This window comes from Scardinius erythrophthalmus (genome assembly GCF_964197995.2).
Source record: "Scardinius erythrophthalmus genome assembly, chromosome: 10".
Taxonomy (NCBI): domain Eukaryota; kingdom Metazoa; phylum Chordata; class Actinopteri; order Cypriniformes; family Leuciscidae; genus Scardinius; species Scardinius erythrophthalmus.
In genome coordinates, this window is record NC_138230.1 from 2,858,870 (window position 1) to 2,879,178 (window position 20,309).

A 20,309-nucleotide genomic window follows, 5' to 3' on the forward strand; every position below is an offset into this window, starting at 1 on the left:
TGAACTAATATATATATACCGGTATATATAGTGTGTTTGTGTGTATATATAGTTTATTTCTACAAATTTTATCTCAAATTGTTGTGCTTATAACCTAATTCGTAATGATTTTTTTTATTATTAAATTAAAAAATCCTCGGTATTGATGAATATATGGTCACACAGCAGTCATAAAACAAACAAAATCACAAGATTAGGAAAATATTAGAGTTTTAATGTTCTTCATCAAACAATACATTGTTTTTCCAGTGCATTTTTTGCTCATTCAGCTCCTTTAATTTATGTTTTTATAATAATCATATGAAAAAGCACAGGTCAGTCAATACATCACTTCTCAAATACAACTACTTTAACCAAACTTACACATAGGAGATATAAAAATAAATAAAAAACATAACAAAATGAATGAAAATCATGAAAATTAATTTTATGAACCACTGTGGAATATTTTGTACTGTAATATTTTAACAGGAAAACACATTCTGTGTGAACGGCTCCTTAAAACGGTACTTTAATAAGAAATAAAATAAAAAAGTTGATCATTCTGTCATAATCATGAGCTCATGTGTTTGTTTTTAAATGTTAATCAGGTCAATACATTTTTTTTTTAAAACCAAAACTAAACACAGGAGATATCAAAAAAATTACATTTTATGATTCACTTTGGCATATTATGTTCTGATTTTTAGGGCCCAGAAAAGTGAACAGGTGTTATTATTAAGCACAATCCTCTCGCAAATAAAAATGTTTATGCTTGTACAAAGTGTTAATGCCAAAGACAGTGTCTTCACTAAACTTCTCACAGTCTAAACTTCTCTTTAAGCCGCTCTAATATTTTGTGCTGTAATACTTTAACAGGAAAAACGCGTTCTGTATAAATGGCCAACATGGTGGTCATATTGTGAAATACAGGACTTTTATTTTGAAATAAAAAAGTTGATGAGGCATTCTGTCATAATCATGAACTCGTGTTAATTTATGTTTATATGTTAATCAGGTCAATAATTTTTATTTTACAAAACTAAACACAGGAGACATATATATAAAAATGGCATCATATTATGAATCACTGGCATATTTTGTACTGATTTTAAGGGCCCGAGTGAGCGTCGCTCTTCACTCCTCCGCTCTTCACTCCTCCGCTCTTCACTCCTCCGCTCTTCACTCCTCCGCTCTTCACTCCTCCGCTCTTCACTCCTCCGCCGAGCCCAGCCGCTCTAACTTGGCGCTGAAGCGCTTCTTGCTGGAGTCAAGCACCGCGATGCCGCTCTTCTGGAAGTCGTAGCCGAGCCGGTTGAGCCGGACCAGCCGCTGCCGGATGCTGGCCAGACTGAAGTCCAGGACCTTGGGCTTCAGCACCACCTGCTCCGGCCGGACCCCGGCCTCCAGCAGGCAGTCCAGCTTCTGGTTCAGGCGCTCCGAGGACATGAACAGCACGTGGGAGTAGTTCAGGATCATGGCCTTGAAGTGGTCGGCGCCGCACCCCAGCGACCCGAGCTTCCGGCGCAGGCTCTCCGCGTTCCTCTTCAGGCTCTCGTGCGACAGGTCCAGGATCTGAGCGCCGTGGCTCTGGAACAATCCCAGCGCCTCCGAGTTGCTCAAGTTCAGGTCGCGCGTCAGGAAGTCCACGTTGGCGCGGATCCGGTTGGTGCTGCGGATGAAGATGTAGAGGTTCCTGGAGATGATGGTTCTGGCGAAGATCCCCGGGTCGGTCCCGCCTAGCCTCGCGCACACGTCCTGGAGAAGCTCCACCATGGTCCGGTTCAGCTCCACGCTGTTGGAGAAGGTCCGCGGCGCGGTGGTGAGCAACCGGTGCAAGTCTTTCCCCGTGATTCCCAGAGACATCAGGAACACGATGTTCTGCTCCAGGTTCTTGTTGTCGCTGGAGCGGAAGAACGACTCGGGAGAGCGTGACAGGATCTCGACCACCTCGCGGTCGGTCCGGAAGACGTTCCTCCACAGCGTCCAGCGCTCCTCCAGGTGTGCGCAGGTGCGCGTGATGGACCGCGGGAAGCGGGAGATGATGCTGGCGATGGCCTCCGGGTCGGCTCCTTTGCTCCTCAGGAACAGCGCCAGACCCTGCTCGTTGGTGAGGTGCTTCCGGAGGACGCCGGGCTGCCGGCGCCGGGCCGACTCCAGGTCCACTCCCATGATGGACAGGCTCTCCACCAGAGATTCGTTCTCTGAGTTCACCGGGGGAAGGGTGAGGTCCGTGGGTTTGGAGCTGCAGAAGCGAGACGCCGCAGGAAGTGGAGAACATCTCCTGATGGACCACAGGAAGTAGAGGATCCTCTGTGCCATCACGGACCGCACCTGTCGATTAGAGAAGAGGTCACTTCACTATTGGAGTAAAGTAGAGCTGCACGATTAAGTGTTAATAGATCACGATCTTATTCAAACAACACCCACGCGATCTTATTTCTAAATGACGATTTGAATATGTCTGTTAAACCTTTGACGAGTACGGAGATTCGTTCAGAAATGAAGATTCATCCAGTTATGAAACAAGTGAAGTCTCTGAGTGATTCATTGAATCATAGACTCAAGAGATTCGTTTAAAAACGCTGATTCATCCAGTTATGAAACGAGTGAAGGATTTATGAGTGATTCATTGAATCATTCATTCAAGAGATTTATTCAAAAACAGTGATTCATCCAGCAATGAAACAAGTGAATGGCTTGTTCGACTTGAACCAGCGCTGCACACACTGATCGGTGAATGACATCACAGTACCATGAGGGGCGGCGCTGTATGCTTCTGAATAGCTCTCGCGGTACTTTGATGTCGTAAACTGATCTGTCTGTGCAGCGCCGGTTCAAGTCGAACAAGCCTGAAGTCTTTATGAGTGAGTCATTGAATCATTCACTCATGAGATTCATTCAAAAACACTGATTCATCCAGTTATGAAACAAGTGAAGTCTTTGAGTGATTCATTGAATTATTCACTCAAGAAATTTGTTCAGAAATGCAGATTCATCCAGTTATGAAACGAGGGAAGGATTAATGAACGAGTCATTGAATCACAGACTCAAGAGATTTGTTTAAAAACCTGATTCATCCAGTTATGAAATGAGTGAAGGATTTGAGTGATTCATTGAACCATTCACTCAAGAGATTTGTTCAAAAATGCTGATTCATCCAGTAATGAAAACAAGTGAAGTCTTTGAGTGATTCATTGAATAATTCACTCAAGAGATTCGTTCAAAAACACTGATTCATCCAGCAATGAAACAAGTGAATGGCTTGTTCGACTTGAACCGGCGCTGCACACACCGATCGGTGAATGACATCACAGTACCATGAGGGGCGGCTCTGTATGCTTCTGAATAGCTCTCGCGGTACTTTGATGTCGTAAACCGATCTGTCTGTGCAGCGCCGGTTCAAGTCGAACAAGCCTGAAGTCTTTATGAGTGAGTCATTGAATCATTCACTCATGAGATTAATTCAAAAACACTGATTCATCCAGTTATGAAACAAGTGAAGTCTTTGAGTGATTCATTGAATCATTCATTCAAGAAATTCGTTCAAAAATGCTGATTCATCCAGTAATGAAAACAAGTGAAGTCTTTGAGTGATTCATTGAATCATTCACTCAAGAGATTCGTTCAAAAATGCAGATATTACTGGATACATCTTTAAAAAAACATTTTTTTTAAATCAATGCCCTAAAAGTATGTACTCTTTTTGTGAAGAAAAAGTACATACTTTAGAGTGTGTGGCAGAAGAGCAGACCAGCTTTGGGACACACTATCACACCATACGTCTTATATATTAATTATTTCCATGACAAGCAAGCACATTTTCCCCTAAAATTCACATCAATTAATTCCACAAGACCAGTTTTAATACTTATAAATAATAATAGTAAACGGTTTTCTTCATGCATAATACAGCTTCTTGTTTTTTTCTTTTTAATTTGTGGTGAAATATTGGAACAACTCAAGACATGTGTTCGTAATATTCACCCACATAGTATAGAATGTAGAATGTTATCTAATAATTACATACATTTCAGATCGTTTAGTAAATCAAGAGCATTAAATCAAAGCCACAGCGGACAGTGACAGTACATGTCTAAATTAACAATAAAACACTTTATGCACATCTAAATCTGTTTTCAAAGCGCGTTCACAAAGAAGAATCAGTCAGACGAGTCGCCGATGAACAGTCTAGAGCCACTGTACACAGAAACCCATAATGAGAGCTAAATCAGATCAAATCCACTGATCAGCCGTGTGAAAAAGTTGGCAAGTAGATATTAGATTAAAAACTCTCGACACAGATCTACTTATTCATACATAAAGGTTTCTAGTTTTAACATAATGCTTCATGGTCACTGTCGTGTGTTTATAACTGTAAGCTGTTATTGAGAAGTAAACATCAGTTATTATAACCTACCACATCATCTCAGCACATGACGCTTCTCTGTCGTGTTTCCTCGCGCGGTGTGTGTGTGTGTGTGTGTGTGTCGTGCCGCCTGCTGGTCTGGAGTGACAGCGACTCCACTGATCACCACACGGGGGCGCAGGACCTCCACTGTTCAGCTCCACATTCACATGATACAAATGACTATAATAACGTTTAGCACTAATGTTATAATCTTCTATTATGTTTTACACGTCACCAATATATTGTTTGTTTCTCTGAATTTTGTTATTGAACATATGCAGCTTTAGTGAGAATAAGAGACTTATTTCAAAAACTTCTGCTCATCAAGGCTGCATATATTTGAAAATACAGTAAAAACAGTAATATAGTGAAAAAATATTACAATCTAAAACAATAGTTTTTTATTTGTATATATTTTCAATTGTAATCATATCTATCTATCTATCTATCTATCTATCTATCTTTATTTATTTACTTACACATGGGTCAGTTTTGATGTTCTGACTTCAGTTAATTGACTGTGTTAAGCGAGAGAAGAGGCAGAATGGAGAAACACACTGAATTCTCCATTGCTGCAGTTTCATTCATTCATCATCATGGTCTCATATTGAGTGATTTCAACACAATGATCCTCGTTCTCCTCGTTCTCCTTGTTCGGGAGGATGGCAGATGTCAGGAACACTTGAGAAGGGCCGGCACTCGAGCCTCGCTCTCCGTCTGTGCTGATCAGCTCGTCTCATGCATCATTCATAATTCATCATTCATCAGACCCAGATCAGTTTCTTCAGCTTCTCCAGCCAGACTCTCACTCAGACTGAGCGCTTACACACATCAACATGCTTCATTTGTGCTTATCAGTTTAGGATAAACCCCTGAGAGTTATCAATGCAAGAAAACATAACTGAATTATAGGTCCTGTCATCTAGTTCTGAATTCAGGCGTGATCTTGTCCTCAGACGTGCCTGTGAAATCATTCAGAAACTCATCAGATTAATGTTCCCTCTCAGCAACACCATCCATGATCAATAACATATGGATTCATCAGGGTTCACGGCCAGCAGAAACAGCACACAAATATTCTCTCTATAGAATATGATTCATTTACATGGAACATAAAAGGTGAACTTATTTGATTATTCTATTCTACTCCACTCTATTCTATTCTAATCTATTTTACTCCACTCTTTTCTATTCTACTCCACTCTATTCTACTCTACTTTACTCTCTATTCTACTTTATTCTATTCTACTCTCTACTCTATTCTACTCTACTTTACTCTCTATTCTACTTTATTTTATTCTACTCTACTCTCTACTCTATTCTACTCTACTCTATTCAACTCTACTATACTATACTATACTCTACTCTATTTTACTCTAATCTACTCCATTTACTCAACTCTATTCTACTCTACCCTACCGAACTCTATACCCTACCCTACTCTACACTACTCTCTTCTACTCTACTTAGGGTGACCACCTGCTAATAAGCCCAAGGGGGGGGCAAGGGGTATGTTTCTGAGGGACAATGTGGGACACTGCTGGCGCGGCGGTGCCCCACTGGCAGACTCACTGATAGTGGTTTACCCATTTCTAGCACATACCACCTTGCATAGTATTAATAATGCCCTATTCTCCTAAACGTGTAACTTTTGATGTATGCTCATGAATAGGCCAACCAATGTGTATTTTTTTCTAAATAAAGACTCATAATATTTTGAACATTCAATGAATTGACAGATGTACTTCCACTTAAGATTTACTATTTCATTTTATTTATTTTTCATTACAATTTATTTACTTTAAATAAATTAATAAATTATAATATAAATTTATAGGATTAACGGAATTGTGGTTGCTCAACACCACAGGAACAGTTAAAAAAAAAAGTATTTAAAAAAAATTGAACGATTGACCTCGTATTCCCCTCCATGTCCGATTGAGAAGGACGTTTTGCAAAGGTCACAAAAAGCCCTCTCGGTATCCCCCTCAACACCCTTTTAAGCCACAAATATTAATTTCCCCATTCTTGTTTCTTATACTCACACCTTCTCTTTTTAATTGATGATGGCGTTGGCTCTCGGACAGTCTTTTTCTCAAATTTTTCGAATTGGAAAGCGCGCATCTAAAAGTTCCTTCCTTCCCAGTGTGTCTGGTATGCGCGTGCGTGCGCTGTCATGACAACACGAAAAAGTTGACAACAACCTAGTCAGCAGTTCAACTGAGGGGTTTGTGTGACAACAATAGCGTGCTGAAATGTCAAGTAATGTTCGTTTGTCTGCTTGGGGCTCGAGTATATAGAGCGACCAACTTTTTTTTGAGCAAGCATAGATTATGATTATGATTATGCGTGACACGGTCTCAATTTGCGTGACGCGTGAATTGTGCTTAAAACGCTGTGCGCGCACGCGCTACGCGGGACGGGTGGTCACCCTAACTCTACTCTCCTCTACTCTATTCTACCCTACCATACTCTACTCTCTTCTACTCTACTCTATTCTACTCTACCATACTCTACTCTCTTCTACTCTACTCTATTCTACTCTACTCTACCCTACCCTACCGAACTCTAACCTACCGAACTCTAACCTACCCTACTCAACTCTACTCTCTTCTACTCTACTCTACTCTACCCTACTCTATTCTATTCTATCGCTACTCTCTTCTACTCTACTCTACTCTACACTACTCTATTCTACTCTACACTACTCTATTCTACTCTACTCTACTCTACTCTACACTACGGACTCTACCCTACCCTACTCTACACTACTGTCTTCTACTCTACTCTCCTCTACTCTATTCTACTCTACCCTACTGTACTCTACACTACTCTTCTCTCTTCTACTCAACTCTATTCTACTCTACTCTACCGAACTCTACCCTACCCTACTCTACACTACTCTCTTCTACTGTACTCTCCTCTACTATACCCTACCGTACTCTACACTACACTACTCTACTCTCTTCTACTCTACTCCATTCTACTCTACTCTACCCTACCCTACTCTACACTACTCTCTTCTACTCTACTCTCCTCTATTCTACTCTACCCTACCGTACTCTACTCTACACTACTCTACTCTCTTCTACTCTACTCTATTCTACTCTACTCTACCCTACCCTACTCTACACTACTCTCTTCTACTCTACTCTCCTCTATTCTACTCTACCCTACCGTACTCTACTCTACACTACTCTACTCTCTTCTACTCTACTCTCTTCTACTCTACTCTATTCTACTCTACTCTACCGAACTCTACCCTACCCTACAATACTCTCTTCTACTCTACTCTCCTCTATTCTACTCTACCCTACCGTACTCTACTCTACACTACTCTACTCTCTTCTACTCTACTCTATTCTACTCTACTCTACCCTACCCTACTCTACACTACTCTCTTCTACTCTACTATCCTCTATTCTACTCTACCCTACCGTACTCTACTCTACACAACTCTACTCTCTTCTACTCTATTCTACTATACTCTACCCTACCGAACTCTACCCTACCCTACTCTACACTACTATCTTCTACTCTACCCTACTCTACTCTACTACACTACTCCACTCTACACTACTCCACTCTATTCTACTCTACTCCACTCTACACTACTCTACTCTATTCTATTCAACTCTATTCTACTCTACCCTACTCTACTCTACTACTCTCTTCTACTCTACTCTCCTCTACTCTCCTCTACCCTACACTACTCTCTTCTACTCCCTTCTACTCTACTCTCTTCTACTCTACTCTACTCTACTCTACTCTACTCTACTCTCCTCTCCTCTACCCTACACTACTCTCTTCTACTCCCTTCTACTCTACTCTCTTCTACTCTACTCTACTCTACTCTACTCTACTCTACTCTCCTCTCCTCTACCCTACACTACTCTCTTCTACTCCCTTCTACTCTACTCTCTTCTACTCTACTCTACTCTACTCTACTCTACTCTACTCTACTCTCTTCTACTCTACTCTACTCTACTCTACTCTACTCTACTCTACTCTACCCTACACTACTCTCTTCTACTCCCTTCTACTCTACTCTCTTCTACTCTACTCTACTCTACTCTACTCTACTCTACTCTACTCTACTCTCCTCAGTGTATTGTCTTCTTCAGTGGGTTAGTTTGCGGGTGTGAGTGTGTGAACCTGATCCCGTATCCTCAGTCATGAATAATTCAGCGGTGAGTGTTCAGTGTTCAGTGCTGCTGAGTCTCTGAGCCTCAGATGTGATCATCAGAGCATCAGGTGGTGCTGAAGTGAAGGATGTCCAAGAGACGATGGGTGGAATTCAAGATCTGCCAAACCATCAGCTGTTCAGCTCCGGTCGGGCGCAGGAATAGACCAGCATCCCCTGCTGCGGCCGCAGGTACGACACACACACACACACACACACACACACACACACACACACACACACACACACACACACACACACACACACACACACACACACATGAGCAGAGAGAGTGTGTGAGAGGCTGATCTGGGTCAATTAATGGACTCATATATAGATGATATGTAAAAATAGTGCATGATTTCTCTGTTTAAATGACTGACACAGACCTCTTGCTGTGTGTTTAGTAACATATTACATAAGATTTGTGCAGTAGGGTTACATTCATGTAAACTGGACCACTTTTGAGACCAAATTCCATCTCAATATCCCTGAAATCACACTGATACAACACTACACGGCCTAAATATGCAGAATGCAATTCAATATGTATCATTCATACATTCATAAGTAGGAAAAATATGATATTAATATCAAATATGATTAAAATGTGTTCAAATAAAAAGATAATAACGTAATGAAACATGGCAAATTGTGTGACACAATTTTTGTCATGGCTGTAATACAAGGAAATTATGAACGAGAGAGAAACATTAGATTAAATGTTGTAGTAGTCAATATATGTTTTTTTTCTTGTTTTGGCACATAAAATAAAACCCATAGCAGTAGTTTGCCTTTTTTTGCCAAATAATTTCGTCAGATAAATACCTAAACCAAGTTTAGTGTTTTATTCCCTCATATTTAAAATATTTAAACAATATAAAATATTTTCCTCATATTTTGACGGCAGTGTCATTAAAAACAAATCACTTTTTGCTGCTACTGTAGGTACAGTGCGACAAGAGCATACACAAATCTTGATAGGCATAATATACAATGTAATCATCAATTATTTATATTTGCACGATTGACAGTTTGTTTGTGCAGCGATATTTGCAGTGTCAGGCTTTAGCAGCGTGTGCGCGCACGGTGACGTCATCGCGCCGCGAGTCTCGTGTGTTTACGTGGAGAAACATGGCGGCGACTGTGAGTGTGACAGCAAATCCCGAATAAAACACAGCGAAAAGCCGAAAACCCACAGGATTTGCCGCCCGAGCCGAAGCAGGCACACATGTCAGCGGTCCGCGTTCAGCGCTAGGCGTGTGTGTGTGCGTGTGGCGCGTTAATGACGCGCGTGTGTCCGTGTTTAAGCCGCAGGAACCGCAGAGATGATGATGGAAGACGAGGAGCGACAGAGGAAACTGCAGGCCGGCAAAGCCAAGGTGAGATTTACCCCACATTTACCTCATGCTTACCTGTCTGCTGTCGTTTACTTCAGAATATACTTCTCGTCTGAGATTCACCTCAACTTTACCTCATTGCTGTAGTTTACCTCAGAGTTTAACGCCCATCTCTGAGAGTCAGCCAACAGCTGTCATGTCATTTACCTCACTGACATCTGTGATTTAACTCACATTACCTCGAATTTACCTCTATTTTACCCCACCTGCTGTCATTTACCCCAGAAAACAACTGGCACTTCTGAATTGACTCCCATTTGCCTCAATTTTACCTCAGAAAACAGCTGACACTTGTGATTTAACTCACATTACCTCGAATTTACCTCTATTTTACCCCCACTGCTGTCATTTACCTCAGAAAACAACTGGCACTTGTGATTTAACTCACATTTAACTCGTATTTACCTTCGAAAACAACTGACATTTGTGATTTAACACTTTTACCTCGTATTTACCTCTATTTTACCTCAGAAAACAGCTGGCACTTGTGATTTAACTCACATTTACCTCTATTTACCTCTATTTCACTATCATTTACCTCAGAAAACAGCTGCCACTTCTGATTTAACTCACATTTACCTCTATTTACCTCTATTTTATGATCATTTACCTCAGAAAACAACTGGCACTTGTGATTTAACACATTTACCTCATATTTACCTCTATTTTACCTCAGAAAACAGCTGGCACTTGTGATTTAACTCACATTTACCTCTATTTACCTCTATTTTACTATCATTTACCTCAGAAAACAGCTGCCACTTCTGATTTAACTCACATTTACCTCTATTTACCTCCGAAAACAACTGACATTTGTGATTTAACACATTTACCTCGTATTTACCTCTATTTTACCTCAGAAAAAAACTGGCACTTGTGATTTACCTTACATTTACCTCTATTTGATCATTTATCTCAGAAAAAACTGGCACTTGTGATTTAACTCACATTTAACTCGTATTTACCTCCGAAAATAACTGACATTTGTGATTTAACACATTTACCTCGTATTTACCTCTATTTTACCTCAGAAAACAGCTGGCACTTGTGATTTAACTCACACTTACCTCTATTTACCTCTATTTTATGATCATTTACCTCAGAAAACAGCTGCCACTTCTGATTTAACTCACATTTACCTCTATTTGATCATTTACCTCAGAAAAAAACTGGCACTTGTGATTTAAGACATTTACCTCGTATTTACCTCTTTTTTACCTCAGAAAACAACTGGCATTTGTGATTTAACTCACATTTACCTCTATTTTACCTCAGAAAACAACTGACACTTGTGACTTAGCCTAACTCACAATTACCTAATTTTTTTTCACAATTACCTAATCTCTTTTTTTAACCACTTTTACCTTTTTACCTTTACCGTAGTATAATAATGCCTTCAGGTGCTGTCGGAAATGTCCCACTTCCCAAGTTGTGAATACAAGCTCGTCTTGTTTAAGTGCTTTGATGTCAGAAAGAACAAGATCATGGAGGAATATTCTTGCCTATTTACTGGGAAAATCTTATTAAAGCCAAAATGATATTTAGTGTCTCATTCTACTCAACCATATAAACATTCACTACGCTATCTAGATAGTCAGTTTGCTGGAGTTTTGGTCAAATACAGGCTGTTATGTATAAAATATAAAAAATGCTTTAAATGATTGTTCAGAAATGTAATTATACACTACTTTAATAACAAGACAAGGCGATGTAGCTGTTATGGAAAAACTAAAAAAACATTTACATTTTATGACACGCCCTACTCTCAAACTCTGGTATCAAAATGTTCCCTGAGTTTCCCTGTGGTAAATACGACTCGAAAGAGCGTTCATGTCCAATTTTTAACTAGGAAACACATATTTACGATAACTCTGATAGCATATGAAGGCAGCTCAGTCTTTATGGGTTTTTGTGTTATACTCATATTTGAGTGTTTTATGTGCTTCGTCATGCAGTGAGCTCTCGTTTATCAGCATATGAGCCGGTGAAGTCGTTGTGAATATGACTGCAGCTCCAGGATGAATGTAAAGACTTCCTCTGCTGTTTCTCTGAGCATGTGGATGGGCTTGTGAGACTGGATTTTCTAGCGATTGCTAAACCGGCTCTCTCCCATCATGCCTTTCATCGCACAGATCTCCAGGTCACTATAACCTGCTGGAGCGTGTCAGGACACAGAGCCCTTGACATCATTATGGTTTACGTTTCTAAAAGCACTTCATCCACACTAGTGTTTTCAAGCATCAGCCAGAAGTTTCTTGTTAGCACCGACAATCATCTCAATGAGAATTAGGCCAGAGATAATAATGTTATCACGCTATTCCATCTTCTTTTTCCTTTTTTTTAGCAAAACATCTGTTTCGACACAGGACAGCAATTGCGAGTACATTTTCTGTTATCTTTTGCAGGAATGTAATGTGAGGTAACATTTATCTTGAACAACCCCGTGGAAGTGAACAGCACAGCCGTCACATAGCCTATTACATTTTTATTGTTTTTTCCCTAAATTCGTTTTTTTCCGACAAATTTTTGTTGGATTCTGTTTTTTTTTTTCTCATTTAAAATTTTCTGGACTCTGTTTCAATGGTTGTGTGTGAGTGTGTGAGAGAGAGAGTGTGAGAGAGTGTTTGTGAATGTGTATGCGTGAGAGAGAGAGAGAGAGAGAGTGAGAGAGTGAGAGAGTGTTTGTGAATGTGTATGCGTGAGAGAGAGAGAGAGAGAGAGAGTGAGTGTGGTTAAATTCAAGTTTAGCAATCAAAAAAGCATGTCTAATTAATTGAAATCTTAAATAAGATTCTGTTTTTATGACTAGATTCCTTAAATCACAGGGCCTTATTGGTACAATATGAGTCACATGACTAAACATGAGTAGGCCAAAACAGAGAAAAACATGTTTTTTAAATACATTTGGATTAGTGTTTTTTTTTTAATCAATCAAATTGCGTTATATCAGTGATTTGCTTCCTTGCTGTTAGGTGTCGTATCAGTGTGTATTGATGAACCTGTAGTGATGAACACTAGTTTGGCCTCACATTCCTGTTCCTCCACACGCTGGCCATGATAACAGAGCCGTGTTATCTCAGAGATAGAGCTGATGTCTCTCTGTGTGTGTGAGTCTAAAAATACCCCGAGTCTGAAGGATGGGCGAGATCGTGACCTCTCCGTGCTCCCTGTGAAGTGAACATATGTGAACGAGGTCACTAGAGTCGACCTCCAGAGACTCGTGTGTCTAATTCCCCCTGACAGGTTTACATGATGTCCTGCGGAGCGCACACACACACACAGATCTGCTCTCGATACACCTGTGTTTATACCAGGGAGATATCTAGAGTTAGTTTGTCTGGTTTTAGGGCTGTGCGACGATTAATCGCATCCAAAATAAAAGTTTGTGTTTACATAGTATATGTGTGTGTGCTGTGTTATATTGTATAAATACACACACATGCATGTATATATTTAACAAATATTTGCATGTATATACTGTATATTTATATATAATTTATCTGATATAGAAATATAAATCTTTTATATATAAATAACACATTTTTCTTACATATATACATGCATGTGTGTGTATTTATATGTACAAAATAATTACACAGTACACACACATATATTATGTAAACACGAACTTTATTTTGGATGCGATTAATCACGAATAATCGTTGCACATCCACTATTTTTTTGACTGAATTTGAGCAACATATATATATTTTTTTTATTCCTCAATTTTGCTCCTTCAACACTGTGAGTCTGAGTCTTGAAGAAGATAATCGCTTCATGCATTGTTTACACCCGGGTTCATTTGAGCTAGAGTTGTTGAATCAAATGAAATGTCATCTTGACATCCAGCGTTCACTTCTCACTCTTCCCTCCACTAGTCGATCAGTGCTGCAAACCAACACACACATTTACTGTGCAAATGTCAAGAGCTGCTGAATAAAGACGTCTGTGATGGAAAGACATGATTCATAATTTGTTTTGTTAACAATCGGAATGAACGCGAACAAAAGCAGAACAACACGTTTCTTAAATCTGTGCAGAACTAAATCACTGCAGACTGTGTGTGTGTTTGTCCAGTGCATATTAAAGTCTCACAGATGTGCGCGTCTGTGAACGCTAGCTCTCCTTAGCTTGACATGCACTCAGATCAATAGATTTTTTGTCAGTAATGAAGGAAGGACAACAGATGATGGCATGCCGTTTAGGGGGAATCTTTTGGTACCTCACGATTCGATTCTCGATTTTGAATCAAATTTTGATTCGATATATGCGCATAGATTTGAGTGTAGTTTAGTGTTTTGTGTTACCTTTCTGATTTGACTGCAGTCGACAGTTTAATAGGTCTAGAAGGAAACAAAATCCTTTATTTGTTTATTTTTCCTTCCCATTTGAGTCAACTCAATATTATTAGACAAATGCCCTTTAAGCTGACTATAAAATAAGGATTTTTAAAGAAAATGAACATTAATGAAACGGATGGCAGCAGTTTATGAGGCTGCTGTCCCTTGCACTGATATAGTTACACATCCGATTTTCTCCCGTTTGTTTTCAGTAATTGCTCACGCTGATGGCGTTCCAAACCCGTAAGACTTTCGTTCATCTTCACAATCAACACAAAAGAAGATATTTCTGATGAAATCTGAGAGCTTTCTGTCCCTTGTTGACAGCATCGTCATTGCATCACGGCCCAGAGAGGTAGTTAAACATAGCTAGAATAGTCCATTAGGGTTGGGCAGATAGACCATATCATCGTCCATCACGATGACTGACAGACATGACGATGTTGAGCCGGCATCAAACCCCCCCCCCCATGTTTCCATGGTGACGCGTCATGCTTGGCACGTGATTCACCACAGCCAGAATAGCGCTGTATGACAGATGTAGCGCTTTTATTTCTAAATATTAACAAACTTGCTTACCATGTCATCATCTATCTTCTATTCTGATTCTCAAATACGTGTAAGTGTGTTTCAGTCGTTTAAAAACCTTTATAAATGATCTTGATCTGTAACGTGATATGGGCGCCGCAGTTTAGAGATTCCTGTCTGTTGTATTTATTACAGCGCGTGAATTCATCAGTTTCTCCCAAAATACATAAAAGTGAGTGGCTGGTGAACTGGGAGAAGAATAGAGTTAACTTTATAGTTACTTACACTGTGTATCTGATATGAATAATGCTGCAGAGCGTCCCAAAATCGACATGGCAGATGAGATGTAGAGGAACATAATATCACTATTGGCTCACCTGGGTCACTTCCCTGTCAATTTATCTTTTATATCTTGAAGGAATTGCAAGTCTCGTTGGATGAAAGCATCTGCCAAAGGCATCAGTGCTGAATGTGTGTGTGTTCATGTGTCCACCGCTGAGCATCTGAGTGCTGAATGTGTGTGTGTTCATGTGTCCACCGCTGAGCATCTGAGTGCTGAATGTGTGTGTGTTCATGTGTCCACCGCTGAGCATCTGAGTGCTGAATGTGTGTGTGTTCATGTGTCCACCGCTGAGCATCTGAGTGCTGAATGTGTGTGTGTTCATGTGTCCACCGCTGAGCATCTGAGTGCTGAATGTGTGTGTGTTCATGTGTCCACCGCTGAGCATCTGAGTGCTGAATGTGTGTGTGTTCATGTGTCCACCGCTGAGCATCTGAGTGCTGAATGTGTGTGTGTTCATGTGTCCACGCTGAGCATCTGAGTGCTGAATGTGTGTGTGTGTTCATGTGTCCACCGCTGAGCATCTGAGTGCTGAATGTGTGTGTGTTCATGTGTCCACCGCTGAGCATCTGAGTGCTGAATGTGTGTGTGTTCATGTGTCCACCGCTGAGCATCTGAGTGCTGAATGTGTGTGTGTTCATGTGTCCACCGCTGAGCATCTGAGTGCTGAATGTGTGTGTGTTCATGTGTCCACCGCTGAGCATCTGAGTGCTGAATGTGTGTGTGTTCATGTGTCCACGCTGAGCATCTGAGTGCTGAATGTGTGTGTGTTCATGTGTCCACGCTGAGCATCTGAGTGCTGAATGTGTGTGTGTTCATGTGTCCACGCTGAGCATCTGAGTGCTGAATGTGTGTGTGTTCATGTGTCCACGCTGAGCATCTGAGTGCTGAATGTGTGTGTGTTCATGTGTCCACCGCTGAGCATCTGAGTGCTGAATGTGTGTGTGTTCATGTGTCCACCGCTGAGCATCTGAGTGCTGAATGTGTGTGTGTTCATGTGTCCACCGCTGAGCATCTGAGTGCTGAATGTGTGTGTGTTCATGTGTCCACCGCTGAGCATCTGAGTGCTGAATGTGTGTGTGTTCATGTGTCCACCGCTGAGCATCTGAGTGCTGAATGTGTGTGTGTTCATGTGTCCACCGCTGAGCATCTGAGTGCTGAATGTGTGTGTGTTCATGTGTCCACCGCTGAGCATCTGAGTGCTGAATGTGTGTGTGTTCATGTGTCCACCGCTGAGCATCTGAGTGCTGAATGTGTGTGTGTTCATGTGTCCACCGCTGAGCATCTGAGTGCTGAATGTGTGTGTGTTCATGTGTCCACCGCTGAGCATCTGAGTGCTGAATGTGTGTGTGTTCATGTGTCCACCGCTGAGCATCTGAGTGCTGAATGTGTGTGTGTTCATGTGTCCACCGCTGAGCATCTGAGTGCTGAATGTGTGTGTGTTCATGTGTCCACCGCTGAGCATCTGAGTGCTGAATGTGTGTGTGTTCATGTGTCCACCGCTGAGCATCTGAGTGCTGAATGTGTGTGTGTTCATGTGTCCACGCTGAGCATCTGAGTGCTGAATGTGTGTGTGTTCATGTGTCCACCGCTGAGCATCTGAGTGCTGAGACGCAACAGGACAGATAAAGGGGTGTTTGCATGTGTTGTCTCCATGGATCTGTGTTTCAGAGCAGTGAAGGACCCAGCCTTTGACCCCTGACCCCTGACCCCTGCGCAGGGAGATGCTTGCTCAAATCTGCTGTGTGTGTTGCTGTTGGCGTTCAGAGCAGCTGTTAGCGCTCGCGGTTTCATGCCAGTGTCATTAGCAAGCGGCTCTCAGGATCGTGACTGGAGAACAGACTCGCGGTCTCGACGCTGAACACAGATGCTGCAGGAGTAAACATGATGCAGGAATGGTGCAGATCATAGCAGAGGAAATGATGTATCTCGACGTAAATCAAACACAAACTACGGTTCTGAACCTGAGGCCTGACATCTGCTGGTCTGACCCACATCTGCACAGGTCAGGGTGTGTGTGTTACACCTGTGCGTTAGCTGAGGCGAGCGGAGGCCGGCGGATGCACGTCTGCTCCTGCTCAACTCTCTGGGCCATTATGCAGAATCAATTGTTCCGACCCAGCATGCAGTGCAAGCCTTTCTGCCCTCACCTGATCTCAGGGCTTTAATTATCTGTGTCTGTGTGTTAGTGTGTGTGTGTGTGTGTGTGAGTGTGTGTGAGTGTGTGTGAGTGAGAGAGTGTGAGAGAGTGTGTGTGTGTGTGTGTGAGTGTGTGTGTGTGAGAGAGAGTGTGAGAGAGTGTGTGTGACTGTGAGGGTGTGTGTGTGAGTGTGTGTGTGCAGGGCTCCAGACTAACTTTTTGCCTTGGTTGCACTGGTGCGCCTAACTTTTTTATTTAGGTGCACCCAAATTTTTCCTCGGCTGTATCACCTTTAACGCCACAATTTTAAGGTCACCTTTTCATCACGCTCTATACACATTCATATATATTATGTAAATGAATTTAAACAAGAAGGTGTAGGTAAAAACTTTTATTTATTTTTTGAAGCACAATTATTAACGGTATTCCTACTCTTACCGATACTGCTTATCGATACAGTACTTTAACTGTATTCTTATGGTTCTTTTTGTTTTATATGTAATAAACAAAGATAAACAATAGATAAACAAAAGATAAACAATTAAACAAAGATACACTTTATATAGGCCTACACAGTGCTTTAATTTCAGGAAGACCTACTACTGTTCAGGCATGGTCTAAAAAGAAATCTAATAAAGTAATAAAATGTAAAATAACACTGTAAAATTTATCATAAATAGATTAATGCTTATTAAAGCTGAAGTTATTCTTTCAAGAGCTGTGAGTGATTTTTCTCTTGTTGTTTGATTTGCAGTAATGGCGCAATCGTCAACATGTTTATTAGACTGCGGCCCCTTTAAGACCGGGTGCAGATCTAATAGGCTACTGATGCACCATATTCTCCCAACTATTTCCATAACCACGTCCATTTAAGACATAAACTGTTTTTAGTGAATCTCAAAGCCGGTAATTTTGACACGCTTTTGGTCTTGGTCTCTTGACTACAAGTCTAGCGCGCGTGTGCACAAGTGTATGTGCATGCTGTTGCTTGTGCATGCATATGTTTGTGTGTGAGTGTTGAGTGAGTATGTGTGTGAGAGTTGTTTTTCAGTGTTTGTGTGTATGTTTGCTTGTGCGAGAGTGTGTGAGAGTGTGTGAGTGTGTGAGTGTGAGAGTGTGAGAGTGTGTGAGTGTGTGTGTGTTGTGAATGTAGGCTAAAAGCTCTGGATAACGAGAGGGATAATTCCTGTGTGTATGTGAGGGTTGAGTGAGTATGTGTGTGAGAGTTTGAGTGAGTGAGTGTGTGTGTTTGTTTTTCAGTGTTTGTGTGTGTGTGTTTTCTTGTGCGTGCTTATGTTTGTGTGTGTGTGTGTGTGTGTGTGTGTGTGTGTGTGTTAGGGTTGAGTGAGTATGTGTGTGAGAGTTTGAGTGAGTGTGTGTGTTTGTTTTTCAGTGTTTGTGTGTTTTCTTGTGCATGCATATGTTTGTGTGTGCGCGTGTGTATGTTTGCTTGTGCGTGAGAGTGTGTGAGTGTGTGTGTGAGGGTTGAGTGAGTATGTGTGTGAGAGTTTGAGTGAGTGTGTGTGTTTGTTTTTCAGTGTTTGTGTGTTTTCTTGTGCATGCATATGTTTGTGTGTGCGCGTGTGTATGTTTGCTTGTGCGTGAGAGTGTGTGAGTGTGTGTGTGAGGGTTGAGTGAGTATGTGTGTGAGAGTTTGAGTGAGTGTGTGTTTGTTTTTCAGTGTTTGTGTGTTTTCTTGTGCGTGCATATGTTTGTGTGTGCGCGTGTGTATGTTTGCTTGTGCGTGAGTGTGTGAGGGTTGAGTGAGTATGTGTGTGAGAGTTTGAGTGAGTGTGTGTTTGTTTTTCAGTGTTTGTGTGTTTTCTTGTGCGTGCATATGTTTGTGTGTGCGCGTGTGTATGTTTGCTTGTGTGTGAGTGTGTGAGGGTTGAGTGAGTATGTGTGTGAGAGTTTGAGTGAGTGTGTGTGTTTGTTTTTCAGTGTTTGTGTGTTTTCTTGTGCGTGCATATGTTTGTGTGTGCGCGTGTGTATGTTTGCTTGTGCGTGAGAGTGCGTGAGTGTGTGTGTGTGTGCGTGTGTGTGTGTTGTGATTGCAGGCTAAAAGCTGTGGATAACGAGAGGGGTAATTCTAGGATAATTGGCTTGGCCAGTAAACGCACTCAGTGTCACTCAAGAGATATTATAATGAAACTGAAGCGTCTGCATAATTAAACGCGTCCTACACACTCCGCTATCATGATCTTAATTAACAGCAGCGCACATGTTTGTGTGACCTCGCTCTGATCCGCGTTATCTGTCGGCAGTAATTGTTTGGTCCATATTATAATACATATATATTTGAGCATTACTTGCAACTTTGGGACGCGGGTCGGTGTCAGGAAGTATCGCGTGATATCAGGTCTCGCGGTGTAACGAATTGCTTGACGGCACTGCACACGTACACACCCCCATTCAAGCACCGGCTAGCTATAAGCAAAGGGCAATGATAGATTGAGTTATGGCTGAGCCTGTAAAAAGCTAGGAAATCTTTGTCGGAGGACCAACGAAAGAGGAAACGGGAGACTGACCGAGCAAGAAGTCGGACTCGAGTAAATATATCGGACCGGCTTTTTCAGAACGGTGAGAACTGAGAGAAACAGAAGCCTGCAAAACGGATGCTGACCTGGTCTTATTGCTGTTGCACTTGTAAGTTAAGTATCTTTGGAATAAACTGTGTTTAATATTTAAATTTCAAGTAATTGTGACCTCAGGATGTTTGCTATTGTCTGTAAAGGTTTTTATTATGATCGCTGTCTGTTAGGGGCTTACTAGTACGCTAGATACTATAACTTTGATGTTAGCATTGTCATAGCAAACACGTTTGATTTCTGTAGTTGTTTGGCCGTTCCTCTGTCGGTTTTATTTGTGTAACTTACACTTTTATTTTATGTCACTAAGTCAATGCGTCTGATAGTAACGTTAGGCAATATCAGACGCGCAAAATGTTGCACATATCATGATCGAGCTAGAAAAAACGTTCTGATGTTT

At 41.3% G+C, this 20,309-nt stretch overlaps 2 protein-coding genes across 7 annotated transcripts in view; one reads left to right on the top strand and one right to left on the bottom strand.

Moving 5' to 3' along the window:
• Nucleotides 1-188: 188 nt before the first annotated feature.
• Nucleotides 189-4,549, bottom strand: mterf1 (mitochondrial transcription termination factor 1). The gene is made up of 2 exons (XM_081376279.1): nt 4,400-4,549; nt 189-2,313 (listed from the first exon to the last, which is right to left on the bottom strand). The coding sequence occupies exon 2, from the start codon at nt 2,299-2,301 to the stop codon at nt 1,192-1,194; it is 1,110 nt and encodes a 369-aa protein (XP_081232405.1). The 5' UTR covers nt 2,302-2,313; nt 4,400-4,549; the 3' UTR covers nt 189-1,191.
• Nucleotides 4,550-9,680: 5,131 nt separating this feature from the next.
• The window catches only part of akap9 (A kinase (PRKA) anchor protein 9), a 118,720-nt gene continuing 108,091 nt past the window's right edge, over nt 9,681-20,309 (top strand). For all 6 annotated transcript variants that reach the window (XM_081376232.1, XM_081376236.1, XM_081376234.1 and 3 more), the window contains exon 1: nt 9,681-9,955. In XM_081376232.1, coding sequence (XP_081232358.1) covers nt 9,902-9,955 — 54 coding nt within the window. In that variant the 5' untranslated portion in view covers nt 9,681-9,901. The remainder of the gene's footprint in view (nt 9,956-20,309) is intronic.

Bases quoted from the DNA above. Each gene is read 5' to 3' on its own strand.
- mterf1 (XM_081376279.1), bottom strand. From the start codon at position 2,301: ATGGCACAGAGGATCCTCTACTTCCTGTGGTCCATCAGGAGATGTTCT.